At 42.3% G+C, this 20,965-nt stretch overlaps 1 protein-coding gene across 1 annotated transcript in view; it reads right to left on the bottom strand.

Moving 5' to 3' along the window:
• Positions 1-20,965, bottom strand: part of agap3 (ArfGAP with GTPase domain, ankyrin repeat and PH domain 3) — a 79,400-nt gene that overhangs the window by 40,633 nt on the left and 17,802 nt on the right. Inside the window, exons 5-11 of the mRNA XM_088428736.1 lie at positions 18,422-18,563; positions 18,211-18,345; positions 17,642-17,769; positions 16,398-16,553; positions 11,956-12,039; positions 5,320-5,424; positions 1,428-1,602 (exon numbers count right to left, since the gene is read on the bottom strand). Of these exons, the coding sequence (XP_088284862.1) occupies positions 1,428-1,602; positions 5,320-5,424; positions 11,956-12,039; positions 16,398-16,553; positions 17,642-17,769; positions 18,211-18,345; positions 18,422-18,563 (925 nt within the window). The remainder of the gene's footprint in view (positions 1-1,427; positions 1,603-5,319; positions 5,425-11,955; positions 12,040-16,397; positions 16,554-17,641; positions 17,770-18,210; positions 18,346-18,421; positions 18,564-20,965) is intronic.

The following is a 20,965-nucleotide window of genomic DNA, read 5'->3' as shown; positions in this document are numbered from 1 at the left end:
CGGGAAAACCTTGCCTGCCAAAGCGGGGGACGTCCACTCGGCAAACCGTGCCCAGGGTCCCCCGCTTTTTGGCTGGGACTCTCACTTCCCGGCCGATTGGCTGCGGAGTACCCGCCTCCCTCAACGGGTGGGGGCTAATTATGATTAATTACTCTTAAACACGGTCACTTTGTCCAAAGGCGATTTTAGCATGCTCCTGGGAAGCTTCCTTTTTAAAAGTTGAACCTCTGCCATACGAGACATAACGAAGGACAGAGGCGGAGGCCGCGCGGCATGAAGAACAACTTTTCTCCTGCTAAAATGACGACGGAGTGGCAAGCTGCTCGTCGAGGTGTCATGGTGCCAGCCGACACTTCATTTGCGTGTGCGGAACATGTGGACGGCGTCTCGTTAAACTCTGGCCACGCCCACTTTGATGATGAATCGTGAAGGGAGATCTTCAAGCGAGCTCAATTGAAGACGTTTTAATAAGACGGATCAAATTTACCAGCCCTTGTTTCATAAATTTCTGGCTTGGGAATTGGCATTTTGCCTCCTAGGTATGTCGCGCCATATAGTGCGAGACTCAATTTTGATTTATTGTTTTATACACTAAACTAAGTTTTTAAGCACATTTGGATAGAAATCCAGAGAAATCCAAATCTTTTAAGTCCTGTGAAGTGTATTTATTTACCCCTGTGGCATTATGTTACAAATTATGGAATTCCTTTGATCAATGGGAAAAACACTAGGGAGCTGAAATTTCCTGCAGATGATTAAAACATGTAAAATTTCAAAACGCAACAATTCTAACATGTCTATGTGATTGGAGTGGTTGAAGGAAAAAATATTTAAATAACACATATACATACAAATATATACATTACCATATACAAAATCAGGGAGAAAATGCAACGTGTATAATGTGTATAAAACCTGTACTTATTTTTACTTTTCATTTTTTTTGTTTAAATTTGAAGTCAAGTCAAAATATTTCTTTACAGCAGTCCTAAAATAGTAGTACTTTTGCCATGTGATGTGTAATTATAATAACATAAGGATTTGCATCATTTTTTGCTCATTTCAGGCACATTGATGCACTTTTATTATATTTTTTTCAGTTTTGGACTAACCCGTAACCTGTATAAACACTGTCAAAAATTAACAGTTGTTGAAAGTTGATTTATATTGCTTTTTGTTCAGTTAATTTTAAAAAGCATAGCGTTGTAGGTATACTTATACAATTCATATAGATAATAATCTTATTATTGATCACCGCGTGGTGAGCGGGGGGACAAAAGGTTTGCTTTTTTCGTGTTGTTCTATTATGACTCAGTCTGAAAAGGTCACATGCCAAACTCAGAAAACACTTGACCTCTACACCAACACTAATAAAGTTGAATGTATATGAAATATTCATCTTTTTTTTTGAGGTAAGAAAATGTTACCAGCGCTGCCGATGCCCAGTTGCAGGACGCTGCGATCTTTGGTCATCCCGTTGGTCTTGGGGCTGGCGGCGGGGCCCACAGTGGTGGCCACCGCCCTGGGTGGTCTCTTCCCGGGCACTTTGACCGTCGTCCGTAGCAGGTCGATCTCCTTCCCGTGCACGTTCTGCATGTAGTCCTACGGAAGGAGAGACGCATGTCCTCACAATGGGGGCTAGCATAGAAGAACGGTGGTGGGAAAAGCAATTCAAACATCCGTTGCTGTTTGTCTCATCCAGTGGACAAATAGTGACAGGGCCGTTACAAATGATGAAGCTGCGGTGAACTCAAGAAAAATCATGATAAAAGCTAATTATGACACAATGGCTAGTTAGAACACATGTCATGCTAATGGCTAACATTGAAAAGATGGCTAGTTAGCAAGCATGTCATGCTAACGGCTTCCTATGAGGCAAAGCGAGTCAGTAAGCTTGTCGTGTTAACAGCTAACCATGACGCAATGGCTAGGTGTGAGAATGTCATGCTAATGGCTAATTATGAAACAAGGGCTAGTTAGCACACATTTAATGCTAACGGCTATCAATGACGCGACTAGTCAGCAAGCATGCCATGGCAATGACAAAGCTTGTCGTGCTAACGGCTAACCATGACGCAATGGCTAATTGTGAGCTTGTCATACTAATGGCTAACTATGATGCCACGGTAGTTAGCAAACAAGTCATGCTAACGGCTAACTATGTAACTAATTGCAGAAAATTTGCTGGCACCGAATAACGGCTTAAATAATCTAGTCTGTGTCATTGTTTATTAGTATTTAGGTATAAAAGCATACCATGAATTTTATTCAGGGAGAGGCGTTATTGTTGTGACGCTATATGGTAAAAAATTAGCATACTAACTTGTAGCATACTAATTGAATAGGACATCAACTACTGGGGCTCTCCTTTCCTACTTGTAAGGGCATTACAGTAAGGAAACGCAAAAAAAAATGAATTAAAAAATTCAATTAATATTTTGACTGAATTGTCTTGAAAATACATTTAGAGCTATTGCATTAAACTCAAATTTGATATGAATCAAATGCCTTGAAACTAACAGATGCATTGAAGGCCCTATCTCACCGAAATGAGAACTTTCCATAGTGAATTGAATGTTTCAGCAAGGCGACTCTGTAGCGAACATAAGCTGCGACGTCCTCCCCCGCGATGACGTCAAATGTTTGGGGACACCCGACACGTTTGCCTCCTCACGAGAACGAACGCCGCCCGTCTCTCCGTGAAAATCCTTAAAGGCCAAACGCGGTTGAAAACGATGGCGCTCAGCAGAAGGAAAGCCAAAACAAACCCAAAAAGAGAAAGCCAGGGCCGCTTTCGCCGTCCCCCCGGCGGCTCCCGGCTTTTATTACCAAGTCATAAAGCACTCATTTCTTTCCCAAGCCTCCTTGCTAATTACCCAGCGAGCGCTCTCATTTCGTTTTATTGCGGGAATTAACAGCCAGATCGAAGCGTGCAAAGCTATTAAGATGTGTGATTAAGCCACATTCAATTAGTTTCTACAAACAATTTAATTGATGTAGCAGATAGAATTAACAGAAGGTGATTGTGTGGATGGCTTGGCTGGCTGGGAAATTAAAGGATCCCGCCCGCTCGCTCGCTCGTTCGTGTCTCTCTCTCTCCCTCTCTCTCTCTCGCTCGCTCGCCCCCCCCCCCCCCCCCCCCCCCCACGCACGCCTCCTCGACTCCGAACAAGCCGTTACGGGACCGAGGCGACCCTCGTCGCGGGTTCCCGATGCAAGGCGCGCGGGCCGTTGACCCGCGATGGCCGCTGTGATGGAGCGCCAGAAAATCGACTCAATTACGCACGCGGGCCGGCAAGGCGAATGAAGACGCCGACTTCATTCGCCCGCGGGCTGAGCCGTCTCGTTAGGCGGAAGACCTTAATAGCGTTCATTTTTATTCGGGAAAGAACGGATTTGCAGTGGCGACTCGGGGAATGCTAGCTGCCTGCCAAACGTTACACGCTGGACTGAACAAAATGCTTTCATTGAACATCATCTGACCTGATCAAACAATAACTGTTATAGCTCTCGTATTAGTCGTTTTTAAGTAGAGGTGCTTTATACATGTAAATAGCCGAATCCGTTCCAAGAAAAAAAAAAAAGCACCTTAACCCTTTAAGTTTATATTAATAGTTGTGGCCATTGATAATATGAATGCAGTTTATTTGGTTGCCTTGAGATGGCGCTGGTGTATTGGTGGTGCATGCAGAGAACTTTGTTTATTTGTACATTTTATTTTATTTGTATGTTTTTATTTGACATTTCCATGGATCTAGGCACACCCCCTTCCTGTGCTAGTTCACAAGTTTAGTTTCCGAGTTTGATTTTCTGAGCTGTGGTGACATTGGGAGTTTTCTGCATACAATTTCTGTCCAAATCCTGCTTTTGTGACAATGCTGCTGGACCATAATTCAAATCAAGTTTTGGGGATTCATTTTACAACTCTTGACTTGGCCCTAGAGCTGCACGATTATGGCCGAAATAATAATCAAAATTATTTTGGTCAGTGTTGAAATCACGATTATTCATCATGTTTGATCAAACATTTTCATTTATTGCCCTTTAAAAAAAAAACAAACAAACAAACAAAAACAAGAAGTTTATAAACAAAGCTTCAAGGCTTTATACTTAAAATAATAACATTGCCCTCTGGTGGTTGGATGACAAGTGCTTGATTTGACATATAGCCGGCTTTTTAAATGTTAATGACTAAGGCTTATCTTAATTAATCATGGCGGCCGATATCATGATCACAATTAAAATTCAATTAATTGTACAGCCCTACGTGGCCCATTTGTTTGTTTGGTTTTTTTCAATATTTAAATGTGATCCTTGAGCAGTACTGTTTTCCTCCCTACGGTCTACATGCCAAAAGCGGTATTTGACAAAGCGTTAGCTTTGGAAATTCAAGAGTAGTCGAAGAAAAATATCAAAACAAAGCGCTGAAACATAACGCCTGATCTTGGCGAGCATTTACATAGCGAGGTTGCCAATAACTGACCTGGAATGCATATAACAAAACCACGTGATTGAAGATTATTCCTGCTTGCCATGCATTGAATGTGAAAAGCGAAACGGGACGCTCGCACTGTTGCCAAACGTAAATAGAAAAACCACGGATTCTGTTGAGTGTTTTCATAACTTTTCTCACAAGTCAATCTGACGAGAAGACTTTTCAAACATAACCTAGTCACCAAAAGACAAGTGAAGCGCGCTCTTTTTCATCCATAAATCCGTTTTGCTTTTTTCGACTAGATCCGGATTGCTTGTGGCACCACACTGCCTCTCCCAGGTCAAATCCGGTACTACAAAAACGACCCAAAAATCTGATTGTGAGAGCACACTTGATGAACAGTCACCACTTATATTTTTCCCCCTTGTCTCACATTATAATAATATATAATAGTGTATAATACATAATAAATATAACACATAACAGAGGCAAAAGACGAATGTTGTTGGGCGCTTCGGCGACAGCCAGCGGAGTGTTTAAGCCGTATTAGCGGCCCGGCGGGGCCGTGACAAAGACAGATGCGGAGCGCCGTTTGGGCTTGGCCACCTCGCAGGGAGGGCCATTACGGGTATCGGGCACATCTCCATTATCCATGGGCTAGCCATCGGCGGCAACGAGCGCCGCGGGAGGGCCGGGAGGCCGCCGGGACGCCCGCCTTGCTTAACACTGATGCCCGAGACACGCCGATGGCTTCAACAGCCATTACGCAGCAATCAAGTTCAGGCCGGTCATTAGCTAGCTCTTTATAATCCAACGCAGAGCGAGAGGGACGCAGCAAGACGATTGAAAAGGAAATGGGATATTGGGGGGGGCGCCATACTCACGTGTAAGCTGGGGTGATAAGTGAGGACGCCGTTATCGCACAGCGTGACGTACTTCTTCTTCCACTCCTTGTTGAGGGATTTGCCACTTCGCTTCAGCAGGATTCCCTGGAAGAGGTCACATTGTGCGTCATGAGTTTCAGCCGTCAACGAAGGTTAGACACCGTCAAAAAAAAACGCCCGCAATTGGACAAAACTGTAAGTGCATGCTTTTCCACAATGCGAGAATTCCCGCCAAAATGGCCGACACGCAGCACTCAAATCACTCAGGTCAGCGCAAATGTGGCGTTTTTTCCTTGTTTCAATAAAAAAAGAAGTATAATATGTACAAGCAGCTCCGCTACGCTGAAATCCAAAATTTTATTTGTGGGATATTAATTAAGGAGCAAAAGGCGGCCATTTTGCCACTTGAAAATGACATCACAGTTGCTCGGGTGACGATCAATTGTGACTAAGCTTGCACGGCTGGTCAAAAACAATGAGTTGGATTTAGTCATTTCCTGAGAAACTGTGATGTCATCCAACATGGCCACCCGCTACGATGGATGAAAACGCTGCTTCGTTTATATTACACAAACACAATATTAACCAGAATTCTGTGTTTTTAGACAAGGTGCGGCTTTTTCATCGTTTTGATGCTGGGTGTGTGTGTTTGACCTCGGAGGTTTTGCGTTGGCTGTGTGAAGTGTAATTGCACATCCACTGCACCAGGTGGCGCTCATTGTCAAAGTCTGTGTGGAGTTTTTTTTAATTGCTGTCATTTTTTTTTTTTTTAAATCACATAGATTACTTGATTTAGGAAAAAAAAAAGCACAATAGTTTATGGTGTTAAGATATTGGTGCACCTATTTTAATGTTCCAGATCAATTTATATTTATTAGTACTTATTGTTTTCATTTTTTCCTGCATCAAACCGTCCAGTTGGATTTATTTTAGGCACTTTGATGGATTTTTTTTTTCAGTTTCAGACTATGCTTAAACCCCTGTAAAAATGTAACATTTGCCTAAAGTTGCTTTTATTGCTTTTTCTTTTGCTTATGTTGAAAATGATACAATTTTAAGTACACGTAAAAACCTTGATAATTATCTTATTTATAGTCACTGCGGCGGGACGAGGCGTGAAATGTTTTCTCTTTCCTTGGGTGACTGCAAAAAATAATTGAGAAGCGCTGTACTAAAAGCAACATGACAAAAATCAAATGTGGGCCTTGTGCACTTAAGTTCTCCCACTCCAAATATAAACAATATATGACCGCAATATGTCATTAAATACTGAATTGAAGCAGAAGAATTACACAAAAAATGATGTTTGGATTTCTATGAAATATGGATTTGGATTTCTATTAAATACAAGCATCATAAAATAAAGTCATGCTAAAATGAGAGCAATCCATAAAGCATGTGAGTTGAAAGTGGGATAAACTAACTGCTAGAATCCAAGCAATTTTTTAAAATGTCATGTTTTTTTTGTTTTTTTTTAGCGGAAGAGGTCCGTCCAGCTCACCTCGAGTTCCTCTTTAGTGACGCAAGTGACTTTTGGTCTTCCTTTGGGGCACGTTGACACCCCCCCCCTCCCCTCCCTTAATTCATACACATAACACGGCGAACTCTGGAGGACCCCGCTAATCCAGGGGATTAGGGCAGTGGGGGCTTTTGAGGTGTCCTTATCTTCAACAAAGCCGGTTCCTGGGCCCGAGGTGAGCGGGCGGGCGGGCGGGCGCTCCGTTCCTAAACGGTGAGGAGGGCCGCGCTTAATGAGAGGATTAAAGACGGGCCCACCTTTGCGCTTTTACAGCCGTCGGCCGCTGTGTCTCATGAAGGAGGAGAAGGGGGTGGGGGGGGGGGGGTGGGGGCATGTGTTTGCAAGGCAGGCCCTAATCCTGATTAACACATCAGGAAGTTGACCGCCGATGACCTGGGCACCAGGCTGTTTGCCGACAATCACCCTAATCCCGATCCCTCACTTGGCTTGTGCGAGCTGCATAGTTGAACCCCCCACCCCCCCCCCCCACCCCTCATTAGTGCACCAGAAACAGTAATAATAGTACCAAGTAAATGTTCAACTTTTTTTTTTTGTTTAACTATTGAGTCACTGTAATCGTAATTTTCACAGTAAATTTGTGGAGTTTTTGCATGAATAAGTGCCTACCAATTACTATTACTATTATATTACTATTTTTTAATTGCATTGGTTCTCAAGAAATGTGTGTGTTTTTTTGTTGTTGCATGAATTAGTTCCTACCAATCGCAATAACTGCTGCTTTGGATTTTGATACTGTTTTATTAACCCAGTGCTTCTCAATTATATTTTGCAAAGAACCCCAGGAAAGAGAAAGCCTTTTAAGACCCCCCCCCCCCCCCCCCCCCCCCCCCACTGGCCGCACCATCTATTAATAAGATGATCTACAAAAAATGCATAAGCACACCTAAATCTGCGTCATTTATAACATTAACAAAAGAAAAAGCAACATTTAAAAACACATTCAATGTTAACTACTTTTTACAGTGTTCATAAAGGTTACAGGTTAGTCTAAAACTGAAAAAAAAATAACCAAGAGCATCAAAAAGCCTAAAAAAAAGGGATGCCAATCTTATTTTACTGCAATCACACGGCAAAACAAAGCCTTTTTCATGGGGTCATTTGTGTGCCCCCCCCCCCCCCCCCCCCCAACCAACACCACCCCAAACACACTTTTTAAGAAGTAATGCAATGAACTGAAAATGTAAATATTTGAAAAATTTAAACCCTTCAGCAGTATTTTGTCCAATACTTTGATTTTTACATCAAAGGAAAAGCATTAAAAGAAGGCACTGGGGAGCTGAAATTTCACCCACAAAGTGACAAAATTTAAAAGTTCAAAATGTCTTGATCACTTAGTAATCACACTACCAAGAGTGCGCCATTCATTGGATAAAATACGGCAAGAATGACGTGGAAGAAAATGACTCAAAAAAATCACCCAAATATTGCACAAGGGTCAACTTCATACAGATTCATTTTAATTTAATTTTTGTATTAGCAAATATTAATATAATAGTCCAAATTTGGCAAACCGGACCCTTAGAAACTACATTTTTATATATTTCCAAATTTTATCGTAATATTCGTAAATTATGCAAATGTGAAAACAATTAACTTTGTTTCTTTGTTAAAGTTTGAAGGAACAATTTTAAAAAGTGCTTTTCACCTAATTACTTTTTTTTTTTTTTTAATGGATGCTTTTACGGTAAACTTGATGATGTCCTTCAGCTAATCACCCCCCCCCCCCCCCCCCCCCCCCCAATTGCCATCAATAAAATAAATGTAAACAAGTTTGTAATCCTAGCGAGCAAAATGAGGGCGCCGGCGGGCAAGCCGGGCGCCGTCACGTGGCGTGTTGTACAAGAAAATATGCTGTTCATCTCATGATCTTGCTGGGGCGTGCACTAATCTATATGTGCAATCACAAGGCGCCGCTTCTTCATCTTATTCATCAGCGCCGCGAAGCGGATCGATAGAAGACACCGCCGCGATAATGGGAAAATCTTTAACAACGTACGGAATAATTTTTCATTTGTGTCACATCCGGTTGCCGACAAATGACGAGCGGGCGTTAATGCGCGTCGGACCGAGTTGCAGATGGGCCGCCGCTGACTAAATGGCGGAGAAGCTCACCGCGGGAGTCGCGATTCACACCTTGTGTCATATTCCACAACGAGGAGAAGCGCTAAATAAATACATAAAGAAAAATCGAGGATACATTAGAGATATGAAAGAGTTTTGGTTTGCAACCGTACATTTCCAGGTTATAAACGACCAATATCGATATTTGCCAGATTGTCCAATATTGGCGTCAAATCCCCACAACGAAGCCCCGCCCATTTTTTTTTTAAACTGATAAACCGCTTACAGATTAATAGCATACATATATATATATATTATATCAAATATAAAAAACACAATTCCTGATATTACTATGAAACATGTAACCACTTTCCTTGCAATAAACAAAGAGTGGGGAACAACCTTTTTGCAAACGATATGTTTTGACTCCAATTGTGTACTTTGTCTCCAGTCTCATTTATTGATGAATCTGACAGGCTGACAATTTTCCACCAAAAAAATCTCCCCAGACACCCCATAAAAAATGTAACCAAATAATTCAAACATTTTCGGGGGGGTAAAAATGCTGCAAATGTATTTATTTTTCAAGAATCGAGGTGACACTCAAACTGTGGGCGTGGGCCAAAAATGCAACATTGGGAGTGCTTTACATCGTTTTTGTTGCTGCTTTTTTTTCAGTCATAATCAAAGCCTTTGAAGTGCCCAGCAACTTCAACATCTCTTGATATAATTCAACGGAATCGGCAAAGCCTTTCTGCAAAAAAAATCAAGTTAAAAAATTTAAGAAGTCAGACATTATCATCCATATATTTGGTTTTGGATGACCGGCCCACCATGTGTGCATGTATGTGTTAGCTGTCAACACCTCCTCACTAGTGAGCCCATTGTTATCCTCCCTAACTATATTTATAGATAGGAGGGGGGAGATGGAAGCGGGTGGGGGCAGGGGTAATTTGGCTTTTGCTTGAAGCAGGGGGGGAGTGGTAATTAAGATCACATTGACACTTTGATCCCCACTTGATTGTCCATCTGACTGGTCTGCAGATCTGCCCCCCCTCCACACACACAAAAAGCCTTTGTAGATAAAGAAAAAAGTTAGGGAGAAGAACGGGGGTTGGGAGGGGGGGGGGCATGATACTTTGAGGAGGTCTGCCTCTGTTTACTTTCCTGCTCACCCAGAATAAGCACGCTGGCTAGGGATTCGCATTCCTCCCTTTGAAAAGACCACAGATGAGCTCATATTGTGAGTACAGATTCGGGAGGGGCTTCTGAAGGTGGGACCATGCAAATGTATCACTGGGTCAAATGCAAAAAGCACTTCTTTTAAGTGAGGATTGTGTACAGTCTCATTATCACTTGGATAAAAACAATTTTTAAAAAAGTTTTAAAATCAAATGTGTTTATGTATGTTTTTAATAACTTAACACCATCCCGTATAAAGTATCATTCACCCAATGACAGTATATTTATTTGGCCAAGTGTGTAATGCTTGTATATTCTTCAGTAGGATGTTTATGATACCGTACAAATAAAACAAATTAATATTGAGTAAGGGCATGATTTTTTATAAAAGTCCTACTTCGGTGTAGTATATAATACAGCGCATACTAAACACGTGACAAAACAAAAATAAAAGCAAACATGAAAGATGAAAGCACTCAAGTTATGCACGTTTTTTGTTGTTGTTGTAGTTCCACAGCGATACACAACCGGGTGACACAAATGCTCGTAATTGAGGCTCATAATTTATGTATTCACTATTGTCCTTGTCCTGCTTTCGCTTTTCATCGAATTTTGCCGCTTGAGTATTTCAAAAGAAGGAATTGTCATTGCGAAGGCAGAATCGCGAATTGAATGTCAATTATTTTGAATGATCGTCGTGATGATAAACATAATTTTAATTACTTTTATTATACATATATAGAAAAGCGTGTATGTAGTTAAGCGCTAGGGAATTTGTGCTGCCCCGTCAGATGAAAGTTAAGCAGTGCTATGCTGCCATCTAGCGGCCACTTCAACCACCACAAAGCACTTATTTAGTGAACCGTGGCGCATATTGCAAACGACCAAAACAAAAAAATATATATTCTGAACTAATGATCTTCTCTTACTTAATCCATGTAATCCCAAAGACGTATTTTTACATTTTGTTTTGTCCAATCCCAGGTAACGACATGTATGGGTGGCTAAACAAGAGTCTGCCCAACAAATTATAATCAATTACTTGAGTAATCAATTTCTAGAGTCCTTCAAGTAATCATTTACTTACGTACTTAATTACTTAAACAAAAACACAATGGCACCAAATTACTCAAAGTAATAGGCTATTTTAGTACTCGTCTACCTAATGTAATCCATTATTTTAGTACTTAATTACCGCTGATCAAATCCGTAACTACTCTTTTTTTTTTTTGTCCAATCCTTTGCCTTTACATCAACGACATTTCACATTAAGGGGAAAGCATTTATAGAAGGCACTAAGGAGCTGAAATTTCACCCTGATGGTGACAACATGTCAAAGTTCAACATTGTCCGATTCTGTCATTTTTCCCTTTTCTTTACCACAAGAATTTTTAAAACCCTTGTGCGTATTTTGTCTAGTACTTTGTACTTTACGTCTTTTCACATCAAGGGGAAACCATTGAACGACGACATCAGGGGGCTGAAATTTCACCCAGATGGTGACAACATGTCAAAGTTCAACATGGCACAGCCCCTTAGTTATCACACTGCCGGGAGTGTGCCATTCCTTGTGCAGTATTTTATCCAATTATTTGATCTTAACATTAATGGAATTTCACATTAAAGGGGAAGCATAAGGAGCTGAAATTTCACCCAAATGGGGACAACACGTCAAAGTTCCACTTAATATCACAAGATTGCGGCATTCATTGGATAAAAATGCTGCGAGAAAGATGTGGAAGAAAATGACCAACACGGTCAAAATCCTGCACAAGGGTTAAACTTGGCGATCACGCAGGCTAAGGTACTCACCCGGTGCATTGTGGGAAAGCGAGTTTGCAAAGTGCACTCACCTGTTTGATGGGAATGGCCCTTCCACTGCCTATGCTGTCTGTCTTACTCTCAACGCTCTTTGACTGCTCGCTGGCTTTCCGCGACTGCAAGGAGAACGAGAGACGCCGTTAGCCGCCGCCGCCGTCGCGCCGCGCGTGTTAGCGTGCGCGTGACAGATGCAACACAAAAGTCCAAAACAAACCAGCTCAACGGACAAAAAAAGCAGAGCGGCGCGACAGAGAGCGGTAACACCAACGTGCAAGCAAGACCACAATTGGACAAACAAGTCAACACTGAGGACGACCACACGTTTCTCATGAGCTTTATCTTTTTGAGTCGTGACTCGGCCCTGAAACCCTTTTCGCGCCGATCCGTTTTGCCGAAGCGTCCACTCCGGGCTCCGGCGCCGCTTGAGCACAACGCACAGTCAGATATACGTTCAAAGTTTAGCGAAAAGGAAAAGAGAGGGGTTATTTGAGGTCGGCAGCGGCAGCTCCCGCAAACCTGCAAACTCCTAAAGGGGCAAAAACGACAAATCCGCTGGCAAAATCCCTGCAAAACAAAGAGAACATTTGCATGGCCGCGTTTTCATTGAAGCTTCCCACCCAGACACAAAAATAAAGAGGTGAGGAGGGACAGACGTGAATGGTCTCATTCAGAAGATGAAAGAAAAATGCCCCCCCCCCCCCCCCCCCCGGGAAGAGAGGAAGACGTGCAGTCACTTTTCATATCTCCAACATTTTTATTATGTTCGGACCGTTAGGATGACTTGTTTGAGCTTCTATACAGACACCATACAAAGCAAGTCACAAAGATCACTTCAAAAGATTCAACAGATCGAGAGGCAAACATTTGCAGTTCCCCACAAAGTATAGGCATATATGTTCTTCCTTTTTTGGGTATAGGATCAAATACAATACAAGATATACAGCGGTCAATGGGCTCGTGATAGAAAAAGACAAGAGTTTGGCAAAAGAACCGGAACTGGATCGCTGCCGGCCCGGCTCGCTTCAAATGCGACGTTGACATCTAGAGCGGCCGATGGCAGTGAACGAGATCATATCGAATCCATCAATCGACCAATCGGAAATGACATACAAGTGGAACTACATTCATACAGGTCGGTGGGTGCAACCCTAGCTTGACTCTAACTGGTTTTATGAAGGCCTTCATAAAGAAAAAAAAAAAAAAAGGAAACGCACCCAAACGCTGCTCTAGTCTAACTTGCAAGCCAGAAGGAATTCAAAGAAAAACCACAGAAGAAGAACGTGGAGTCCAGTCCTTCAGTCCTGCTTTATAGCGGCAACAAGGCAGTGTGATGATGCACGGCGGGACAAGTGTGTCCAACTTTTTGAAATTTATTAATTCATTTAATGGTGTGTGTGTGTGTGTGTGTGTGTGTGTGTGTGGGGGGGGGGGGGGGGGGGGGGGCATTTCCATTCGAGTCCCTGCAGTCTGTCTCGTGCTCATTTCTCAATCTTTCACAATTGAAAAGCTCTTCTCATAGGGGAGAAACCGGAAAGCCCTTTTGGTTCACCAAAAGTTTGGGAAACAGAATCTGCAGGGGTGGCGTGTGGGGGTGGGCGGGGCTAAGTTTTTGTCGCGAACTTGTCGAGAGGCATAAAAGAAGGACGGACGTGAAAAGTTCTCGGCAATGGAAGCACTAGGAAGAAGAACGCTGTGATCCACGATGGCGGCAAGGGAGGTGTGTGAAAAGAACATTTTCGCTTTTGAAAGTCCCAAGGCCGTCCCGCCGATTACTCACTCAATTAATCAATCAATCAATAAATAAATAAATAAATAGTACGACGGCGTGACCTACTTACAAGAATTTAAAACTATTTTTTTCTCTCTTTTGGGACAGGATGAGCGAAGTGGGTGGAAAAAAAAAAAAAATCTCCCGTTCCTCTTTTAGTATAAGTGTACACCCCCTCCTCCGGAGCGCTTCCCACCCTCCTCCTCCTGCTGCTCCCGCCGCCGGCGGCTCCTCAGAAGGTCATGAGCTGAAACTCCCGCTCGGCCTGCCACTCGGGCACCCACACCGGGTAGGTGGCGTGCTTCGGCATCTCCATCACGCGGACGGGGAGGAGCGCCTCGTTTCTCTGCTGGACATGGTTAGTCACTACCTAGCAAGGGAGGAGGGGGGGAGGGAGGTAAGGAGGAAGGGGGAGGGGGGAGACAACAAAAAGGGAGGTATATAGCACAAGGCCCCGACTGCTCGGCCCAAACGCGCCTCCCGCAGCAGCCGCGGAAAGGCGGAAGAGGAGGACAAAGAAGAGCGGGTAGAGGACAGCGGCAGAGGGGATTGAGCGAAGAGAAAGGGGGACAGAGAGAACACGCAATCTCACCTTGCCTGCACTCTCAGAAATCGGGGGGGGGGACGCTCGCTAGGTCAGATTTTTTGCCAAAAACTCTGGATCCCAAAAGAGTATTTCGGAGAGTTCGCCAATCAGCAAAATGAATGAGATTTGTCCCGGAAGGGGAAAAACAAAAAAGGAGGTAAAAACCCTGGTCTTTAGGTTGAAATATAACCGTAGACGGTGGCACATAGCACGGGAGGTCAATGTCGGCACGATTCAGGGCATTGGATTCATTCAAATTCTCACAAAACACGTCAAGGAGTCAAGGAGGAACTCTCGAAAACCAACGCGCAAAGCGAGCGTCTAAGCAAAAGCTGCCCAATTGAAAAAAATGATCATTTTTAATTCATGATGTTCAGAGTGACACGGGACTCACATTTCACTCCCCCCCAAAAAATAAAAAAAAATCACGACTTGGACCATAGTAATAAAAAAAAAAAAAAATCAGAAACACACTTGAAAAAAAACAAGAAAAAAAGAGCGCACAATAAAAAGAGGACGCACAAGAAAGCATTTTTCTTGCGTGTTCCTTTTTTCTTGCATGTCTCTTTCTTGCATACTCTTTTGTGTGTGTGTCTGTGTGTGCTTCTCCCTTGTAAGGTGTTTATGTTTTTGATTACATTTTAGTTTTTTGTTCAGCGCCACCATAAAATTCCCATTCAAACGATAATATAAGGAAAAATGATTACAATTTGAAACTTTTGGCTGCAGTGAAATGAAGCGGAATGCTTAAGGAGATCGTTTTTATAGAAATCCCAAAATGGACATCTCTGTAAAAAAATACGTACTTTCGTCAATAATTTCAACCTAACCTTCGCCTGGTTTTGTGAAAACCATCACAAATAAAATATGAATTTCAATGTAAAAGCAAAAAAAAAAAACAAAAAAACAACAGTCGTACATGAAAACTAGCTCATTATTGTGATTTTGTTGTTTTCATACCATCATTTTTCACAAATCTGTCATTTGGGCCTGTCCACATGCAAGATTTATTTTTACAAATTACTGTGACCAATCTGCACATTTGCTCTTTTCTTTAAGCTTAATCCCAGCACTGAATTTTGTCCAATCAGATCTTTACATCAAAGGGAAAGCATTGAAAGAAGACGCCAGGGAGCTGAAATTTCACCCGGGTGGTGTCATCACATCAAAGATAAAAATAGAACTACCAATTTCATTCCCACATTTCCTGAAAATACGCGCTGAAATATTAGAACGTGGAAGAATTTGTCCAAAAAATGGACACGATACTGCACAAGTGTTGAAAAAAAAGTGGAGGAGCGCACTGTCCTCAACATTAGGGAATAAAAAGCTCTGCTAAAGGATTGGCGCAGCCGTAACGACCAGTCCGCGCACCCCTCGATATTACCGTTACCTACAATATTTCTGAGAGTGTGAAATCTGTCTCCAATAGAAGAATGAAACGGGGCGATGTTTAGGAGCGGAACGTGGGCTCCGATCTGGGATGGAGACAGATTTGTGGCCGGCTGAGATGAGGACGAGGGGCAGAAAGGAGGCGCAGGCAGAGCGGCAAGAGGACAATCATAAAAAAACGACGCACACTCGGGAACTTTCGAGTGATTAGTGCACACCACAGTTTGCCGGTTAAAGCGACAGGACACGGGAGGTGGGGGGGTTCGGAAAAGACGGGGGGGGGGTTCGGGGCGGGCGGGTTTTCTCTGCTCGGACTTCAGATTCGAAGCGGGGCAAGCGGGGCAGGGGCGGGGAGGGTTATTATCCCAGCTCTGACTTATGTACGGGATGTAAAAAGAGAAGGATCCAGTCAGTCAGAACCGGTTTTGGATTGGACGGCGCAGGGGGGGCCTTCGTCGTCACAGGTTCCGTGAGAAACCTAAGCCACTCACTACATCCAATTCAAGAAAAAAAAAAAAAAAAAAAAAAAGGACAAGAAAAATTTCCACAGTGTTAATGTTTGTTATTCGCCTTTGGAAGGGATCTAATACAAGTTTTGTGCCGCGCCAGCCTGCGCAAAAGAGACGGCAAAGCTGGCACGGGCACTTTTGCGGTCAGGTTTTGATGGCGCCCCCCCCTCCCTAGAAGTGCCGGCGGGTGTGACTTTGCATCAGCTGTGGCATACTTACTGTGAAAATGTTGGAGCGGCGCTTGGACTGCTTGCGGATGGGCGTGGGCGTGTTGGAGGCGGCGATGGTCTCGATGCGCATCTCCCGCTGGCTTATACTGGGGGTGGACGGCACCGACGACGAGTAGTCGCTGAAGGCGCAGCCGCCGTTGGCCGCCTGGGCCGAGAGCGCGGATGGAGGGGGGCAAAAACCGGGGTCAATTTGGCTACCAATCAAGCAACAGCCTTTCTATTCACACGGCTCTAATTAGGGGCGTGACAACCAATGAAGTCATCACTAAGAACTCCTGCAGCATTGATTATTGAGCAATTCATTCGATACCAGAGATTCTCACAACCTTTGTTACCCTAACGTTTGAAAAATATTTTAAAAAAAACATGCGCATGAATGCCTAGACTCTGAAAAGACATACAACTATGTTTTAAAGACTGAAGGAGTAAACTGTTGTGACGCAACAGAAGGAAAATAGAGTGCGCGACTCGGTTATGACCAGCAGAGGCCGCTGTTGATTCAGTATCAACTCATGCTCCGCCGCGAGCATGTTATTCATCCACCACAAATAGCAAAAATTCACAAGCGGTTGTAACTACCCATCCTAAATGCTTATAATTGTCTATAATATAGACAATCATAATATAATATAGGCACCAGGTAGTCCTCAAGGATCAATTGAGTCGCCCACAGCCCTGTTCTGTAATGGCTTACAAATGACAGACCTTAGAACGCAAACAATTACACGTATATTCCATTAACATGACATATTATACTTGATTTTGAGATTTACTACAACTGTTCCCTAATTATTGTGAGAAGTTAGTTTAAAAAGGTTGGTGTTCCTTGATATATATAAATTAAATCTATACTCTGAACAATAACCAACAAGTTATTTAATTATGAAAATGTGAACTGGAAGTACTAGAATGTGAGCATGAATGTTGCGTTTGCAAAAAAAATATATATATATATATCATTACTTTGGTAACATCTTGTAGCACCCCCAGTGAGTATCAAAAATGTTCTTTTTTTTCCAGCAAATTGCTGGGGTTGGGGCACTCACAAAAAAAAAAAAAAAAAAAATGCCAATGGGGCACAAATGGCAAATAGTCGTGGCTTGTCTGATAATCCAATAAGATTTGAGAATTTTCCCTGCCATTCCAGCCAATGGATTAATCGGACATCCTCGTCAAGGATATGGCGGTGTAGGGTGCCCCTTTCAGGGGCGCAGGGAACAACGGGGATCCTACCTGATTCATGTGAACGGAGGGGATGGACGCAGCAGGGACGGACGAGTGGCTGGGCGAGTTGGGCAGAGACTTGCACGGGCCGATGGAGAGCTGCTGCTTTTTCCTCATGGCCACCACCTTCTGGGCCACTAGAGCGCACATGAGAACATGGCAGAATTCTTTTCATTAGCTTCTGGTTGGTAGGTGCTCACATCATACAGAAGAGGAGAACAAAGTATCTGCGTTCTGGGTTTTTGTTGAGTTTTGTTCGTGTGCTTAGTTGTTTCTTTGTCCTCCCTCAGTGGGATTGCGTCTACCTGTCCTCAATAAGCAGCCTCCCTTGTGTCTGCCAATAAGATCCCTGCTCCTATTGTGTCATGTCCAGGTCTTCCTTGTTTGCCTTGTCAGTTTAGAGTTTATTTAGTTTCCTGATTCCTGTCAGTGTTGTTGATTTGTTGATGTAGCGTTCGTCTCCGTTTGTTTGATTCTCACGTCCCTCCAAATCTGTTATAGCATTTCTGATGGGAATTGCTAATGTGCGAATAAGCTAACAGTTATACGAGCGCAGGCGCGCTCACGTGTCCTCTCACCATCCTGAAAGACCCTCTCCACATTGAGGCCGTAGGTGGAGCAGGTCTCGTAGTAGGTGCAGCGCTTGAGGTCGTTGGACAACTTTCTGGCCCGCGAGTCATCGATCACCCTGGGGTTGGCGGCGCTGATGGCGTCTAGGACAGAAGGAGCGTTGAGAGAAAGGGCGGGCGGCGAGCAGCCGTCGGGAGCGCGCGAGGTCGACGCGGACACCTTGCGTTCCCACCAGGACCATGGGCACCTCGGCCGCGTTGCGGTAGCTGCACAGACGCAGGAAGTAGTTGTACACCGTCTGGAAGCTGATCTCGTCCTCCAGGCTGAAGACAAACACCACCGCGTCCACCCAGGCGGCAAACTGAGAGCACGGAAGAACAAGACGCAACATTTTGCCTCGTTGTTTCCTCGTCTCAAAACTGTTGGGATTAGTGTGAATTTTTTGGACAAGATTTACAATGCAGACCAGCTTTCCACACAAACTCGGTGCATGGTTGAATGAAAGAATAGAAATCCTAATGAAATAAATGCAAATTGAAAGAATAAAAGAATGTCTTGTCAAACAAAAACACATTGCCAACATCTTCACACACAGCTCATTAAAAAAAAAAAAAAAAAAAAAGGCCCAATCTTAACAGAAAAAAAAATCAGAGTTTGGACAATTTAATTAATTTAAACACAACAAACGCACACAGATATTGTCAAATAAAGATATTGCTGAAAGGAAAAATATTTATGTGTAGTATACGCAACACGGCAATACAGCCAGAAACAACGGCAGTAAACACAGTCAGTGGAAGGACGTTTCAGTTAAGCTACTTTGTTTAAAGAGTTCATGTCATATAAAAGGTGTTTTTTTTATGAACAAAAAAAGAATTTAAGATAAAAACAATTAAAAGACAGTTCAGATTAGTTGTTTTCTGTCGTTAATACATTGCTAGGGTATAAAATCGGGATTCTGCATGGGCAGACCTTCAAGTGATTCGGATTCGGGTCCAAAAACAAAAACATATGACATCCTTACTATTTACATTACATTCTATAATTATGAAAATATAACGAATTAAATTGCCAGCAGAAGAATAAAACATCCAACATTGACACTTAACATTCAACAGCTATTGCGTTGTGACTGTGGTATGTAATTTTTCGACGAGATTCTCACTTCAACCGCCAGAGAGAGGAATCTGGAAATCTGCAGTTCTCTTTCTCTACCACTTGAGGGCAGTGTGTCACCATGTGCGAGCCCGCTTGCGCATCAACAAGCGGTAGATCCGAAAAACATTGGCGTCGTCTTCAAAAGAAATCTTTGTCTTTGTGACGTGTCAGGGTTATGATTAACCTGGGGCATCTTGGCGTTGTAGCAAAAAAAAAACCAAAAAAAACTCTCGAGTGGAGCCAAGTTTTGCATCGAAATGTGCGTCATTCATTTTCAGTGCGGCCACACAGGAAGGGAATAAAATAATAATCTCACATTTTTCGGTTGAAGATTTTTTTTTTTTAATTTAAAGAAAACGTCTTACATATTTTTATATTTTTTTTAAGGACTAAAAAAAAAAGCTACATTTTCAGTAAAGAAAAAAAAAGTTTTTCTATTATGGGTGCCCCTAAAACTTATTTGTAGCGCATACACGAAAATAATTTGCAGCTCGTCTGACTCACAGTGTTCGAAAACCACATGGTAATTTTTATTTTTCTGGATATTTCCTGTCCTCGTTATCACCTCAGCAGAAGTAATAAATCATACATGGAATAAAATTACATTTTGCCACCCACTGGTATAATAAAGTAGGTCACACCACCAACAGAAATCTTACTGAAAGTGAAATACATCTTTTTCTTGCGTTAGACGAGTGGGAATAGCCATTCATCGCTTTAAGTGACGATGGCGGCTGAGTCGAGTGTGACATGTATGTTTTGCCACTGTGGAAGGAAGCCGTGACTCATTCAATGCCAAAGACGTATTTTTACGTTTTTTTTGGTGTGTGTTTTTTTAAGCGTCAAAACATTCAATCACCAGGTACTTATTTATATTTTTTCAACTGCTTTGCTTTTGAAAATAGATAGTACTAAATGAATTAAGTACTCAAAGAATCAATTGGGTAATTAATGACAAAAATATTGCTTACTTTGGGGAGTTAAGTACTAAATTTATCGAATACTTTTTGTACGTTACAATTTCAAATAAGTGCTAATGTGATTTATTACTGTATGTAATTAAGTACTAAATTAATCGATTATTTTAGGTACTTTATAGTACCTAATTACTTTAGTAATTAATTAATATTTTGACCATTTAGCTCAGTGGTCTCAGACTTGTTTTAGCTAGCTAAAATATTCATATTACCACTAATCATAAAACATTTGAAGTTGTTCCTTTATTGAAAAAGGTCAGCTTATTTTTATACTTCTATGATTCTTCTATGATCCCAAAGACGACAGTTTTGGTTGATTATTTTTTTGTGGACATACACAAATGAAGTTTGAAAAGGTCTAAAGTGAAATAAATCAGACACTGATAGCATCTTTTCAGATTTTTTTTTTTTTTTTTTTTTTTTTTAATCCCCCAAATTCCAAAAATATTGAGAACCATTACATTACAAAATCATCTCGTGGGGTGGGGGCCAGTATTTTTCACACCCCTGCTTTAGCCAAATATATGAAAAAATGTGAAAACAAAACTATCTGGGATTAAATGTTTGGATTCTTAAAACGTAAAAATCTGTCTTTGGGATTGAATGAGTTAAATGCATGTGAGTCGAG

The sequence above is a fragment of the Hippichthys cyanospilos genome, chromosome 12 (assembly GCF_059441005.1).
Source record: "Hippichthys cyanospilos isolate Australia breed blue-spotted pipefish chromosome 12, RoL_Hcya_1.0, whole genome shotgun sequence".
In the NCBI taxonomy this organism is placed as follows: Eukaryota; Metazoa; Chordata; class Actinopteri; order Syngnathiformes; family Syngnathidae; genus Hippichthys; species Hippichthys cyanospilos.
This window is presented reverse-complemented; position numbering and strand designations above follow the sequence as displayed.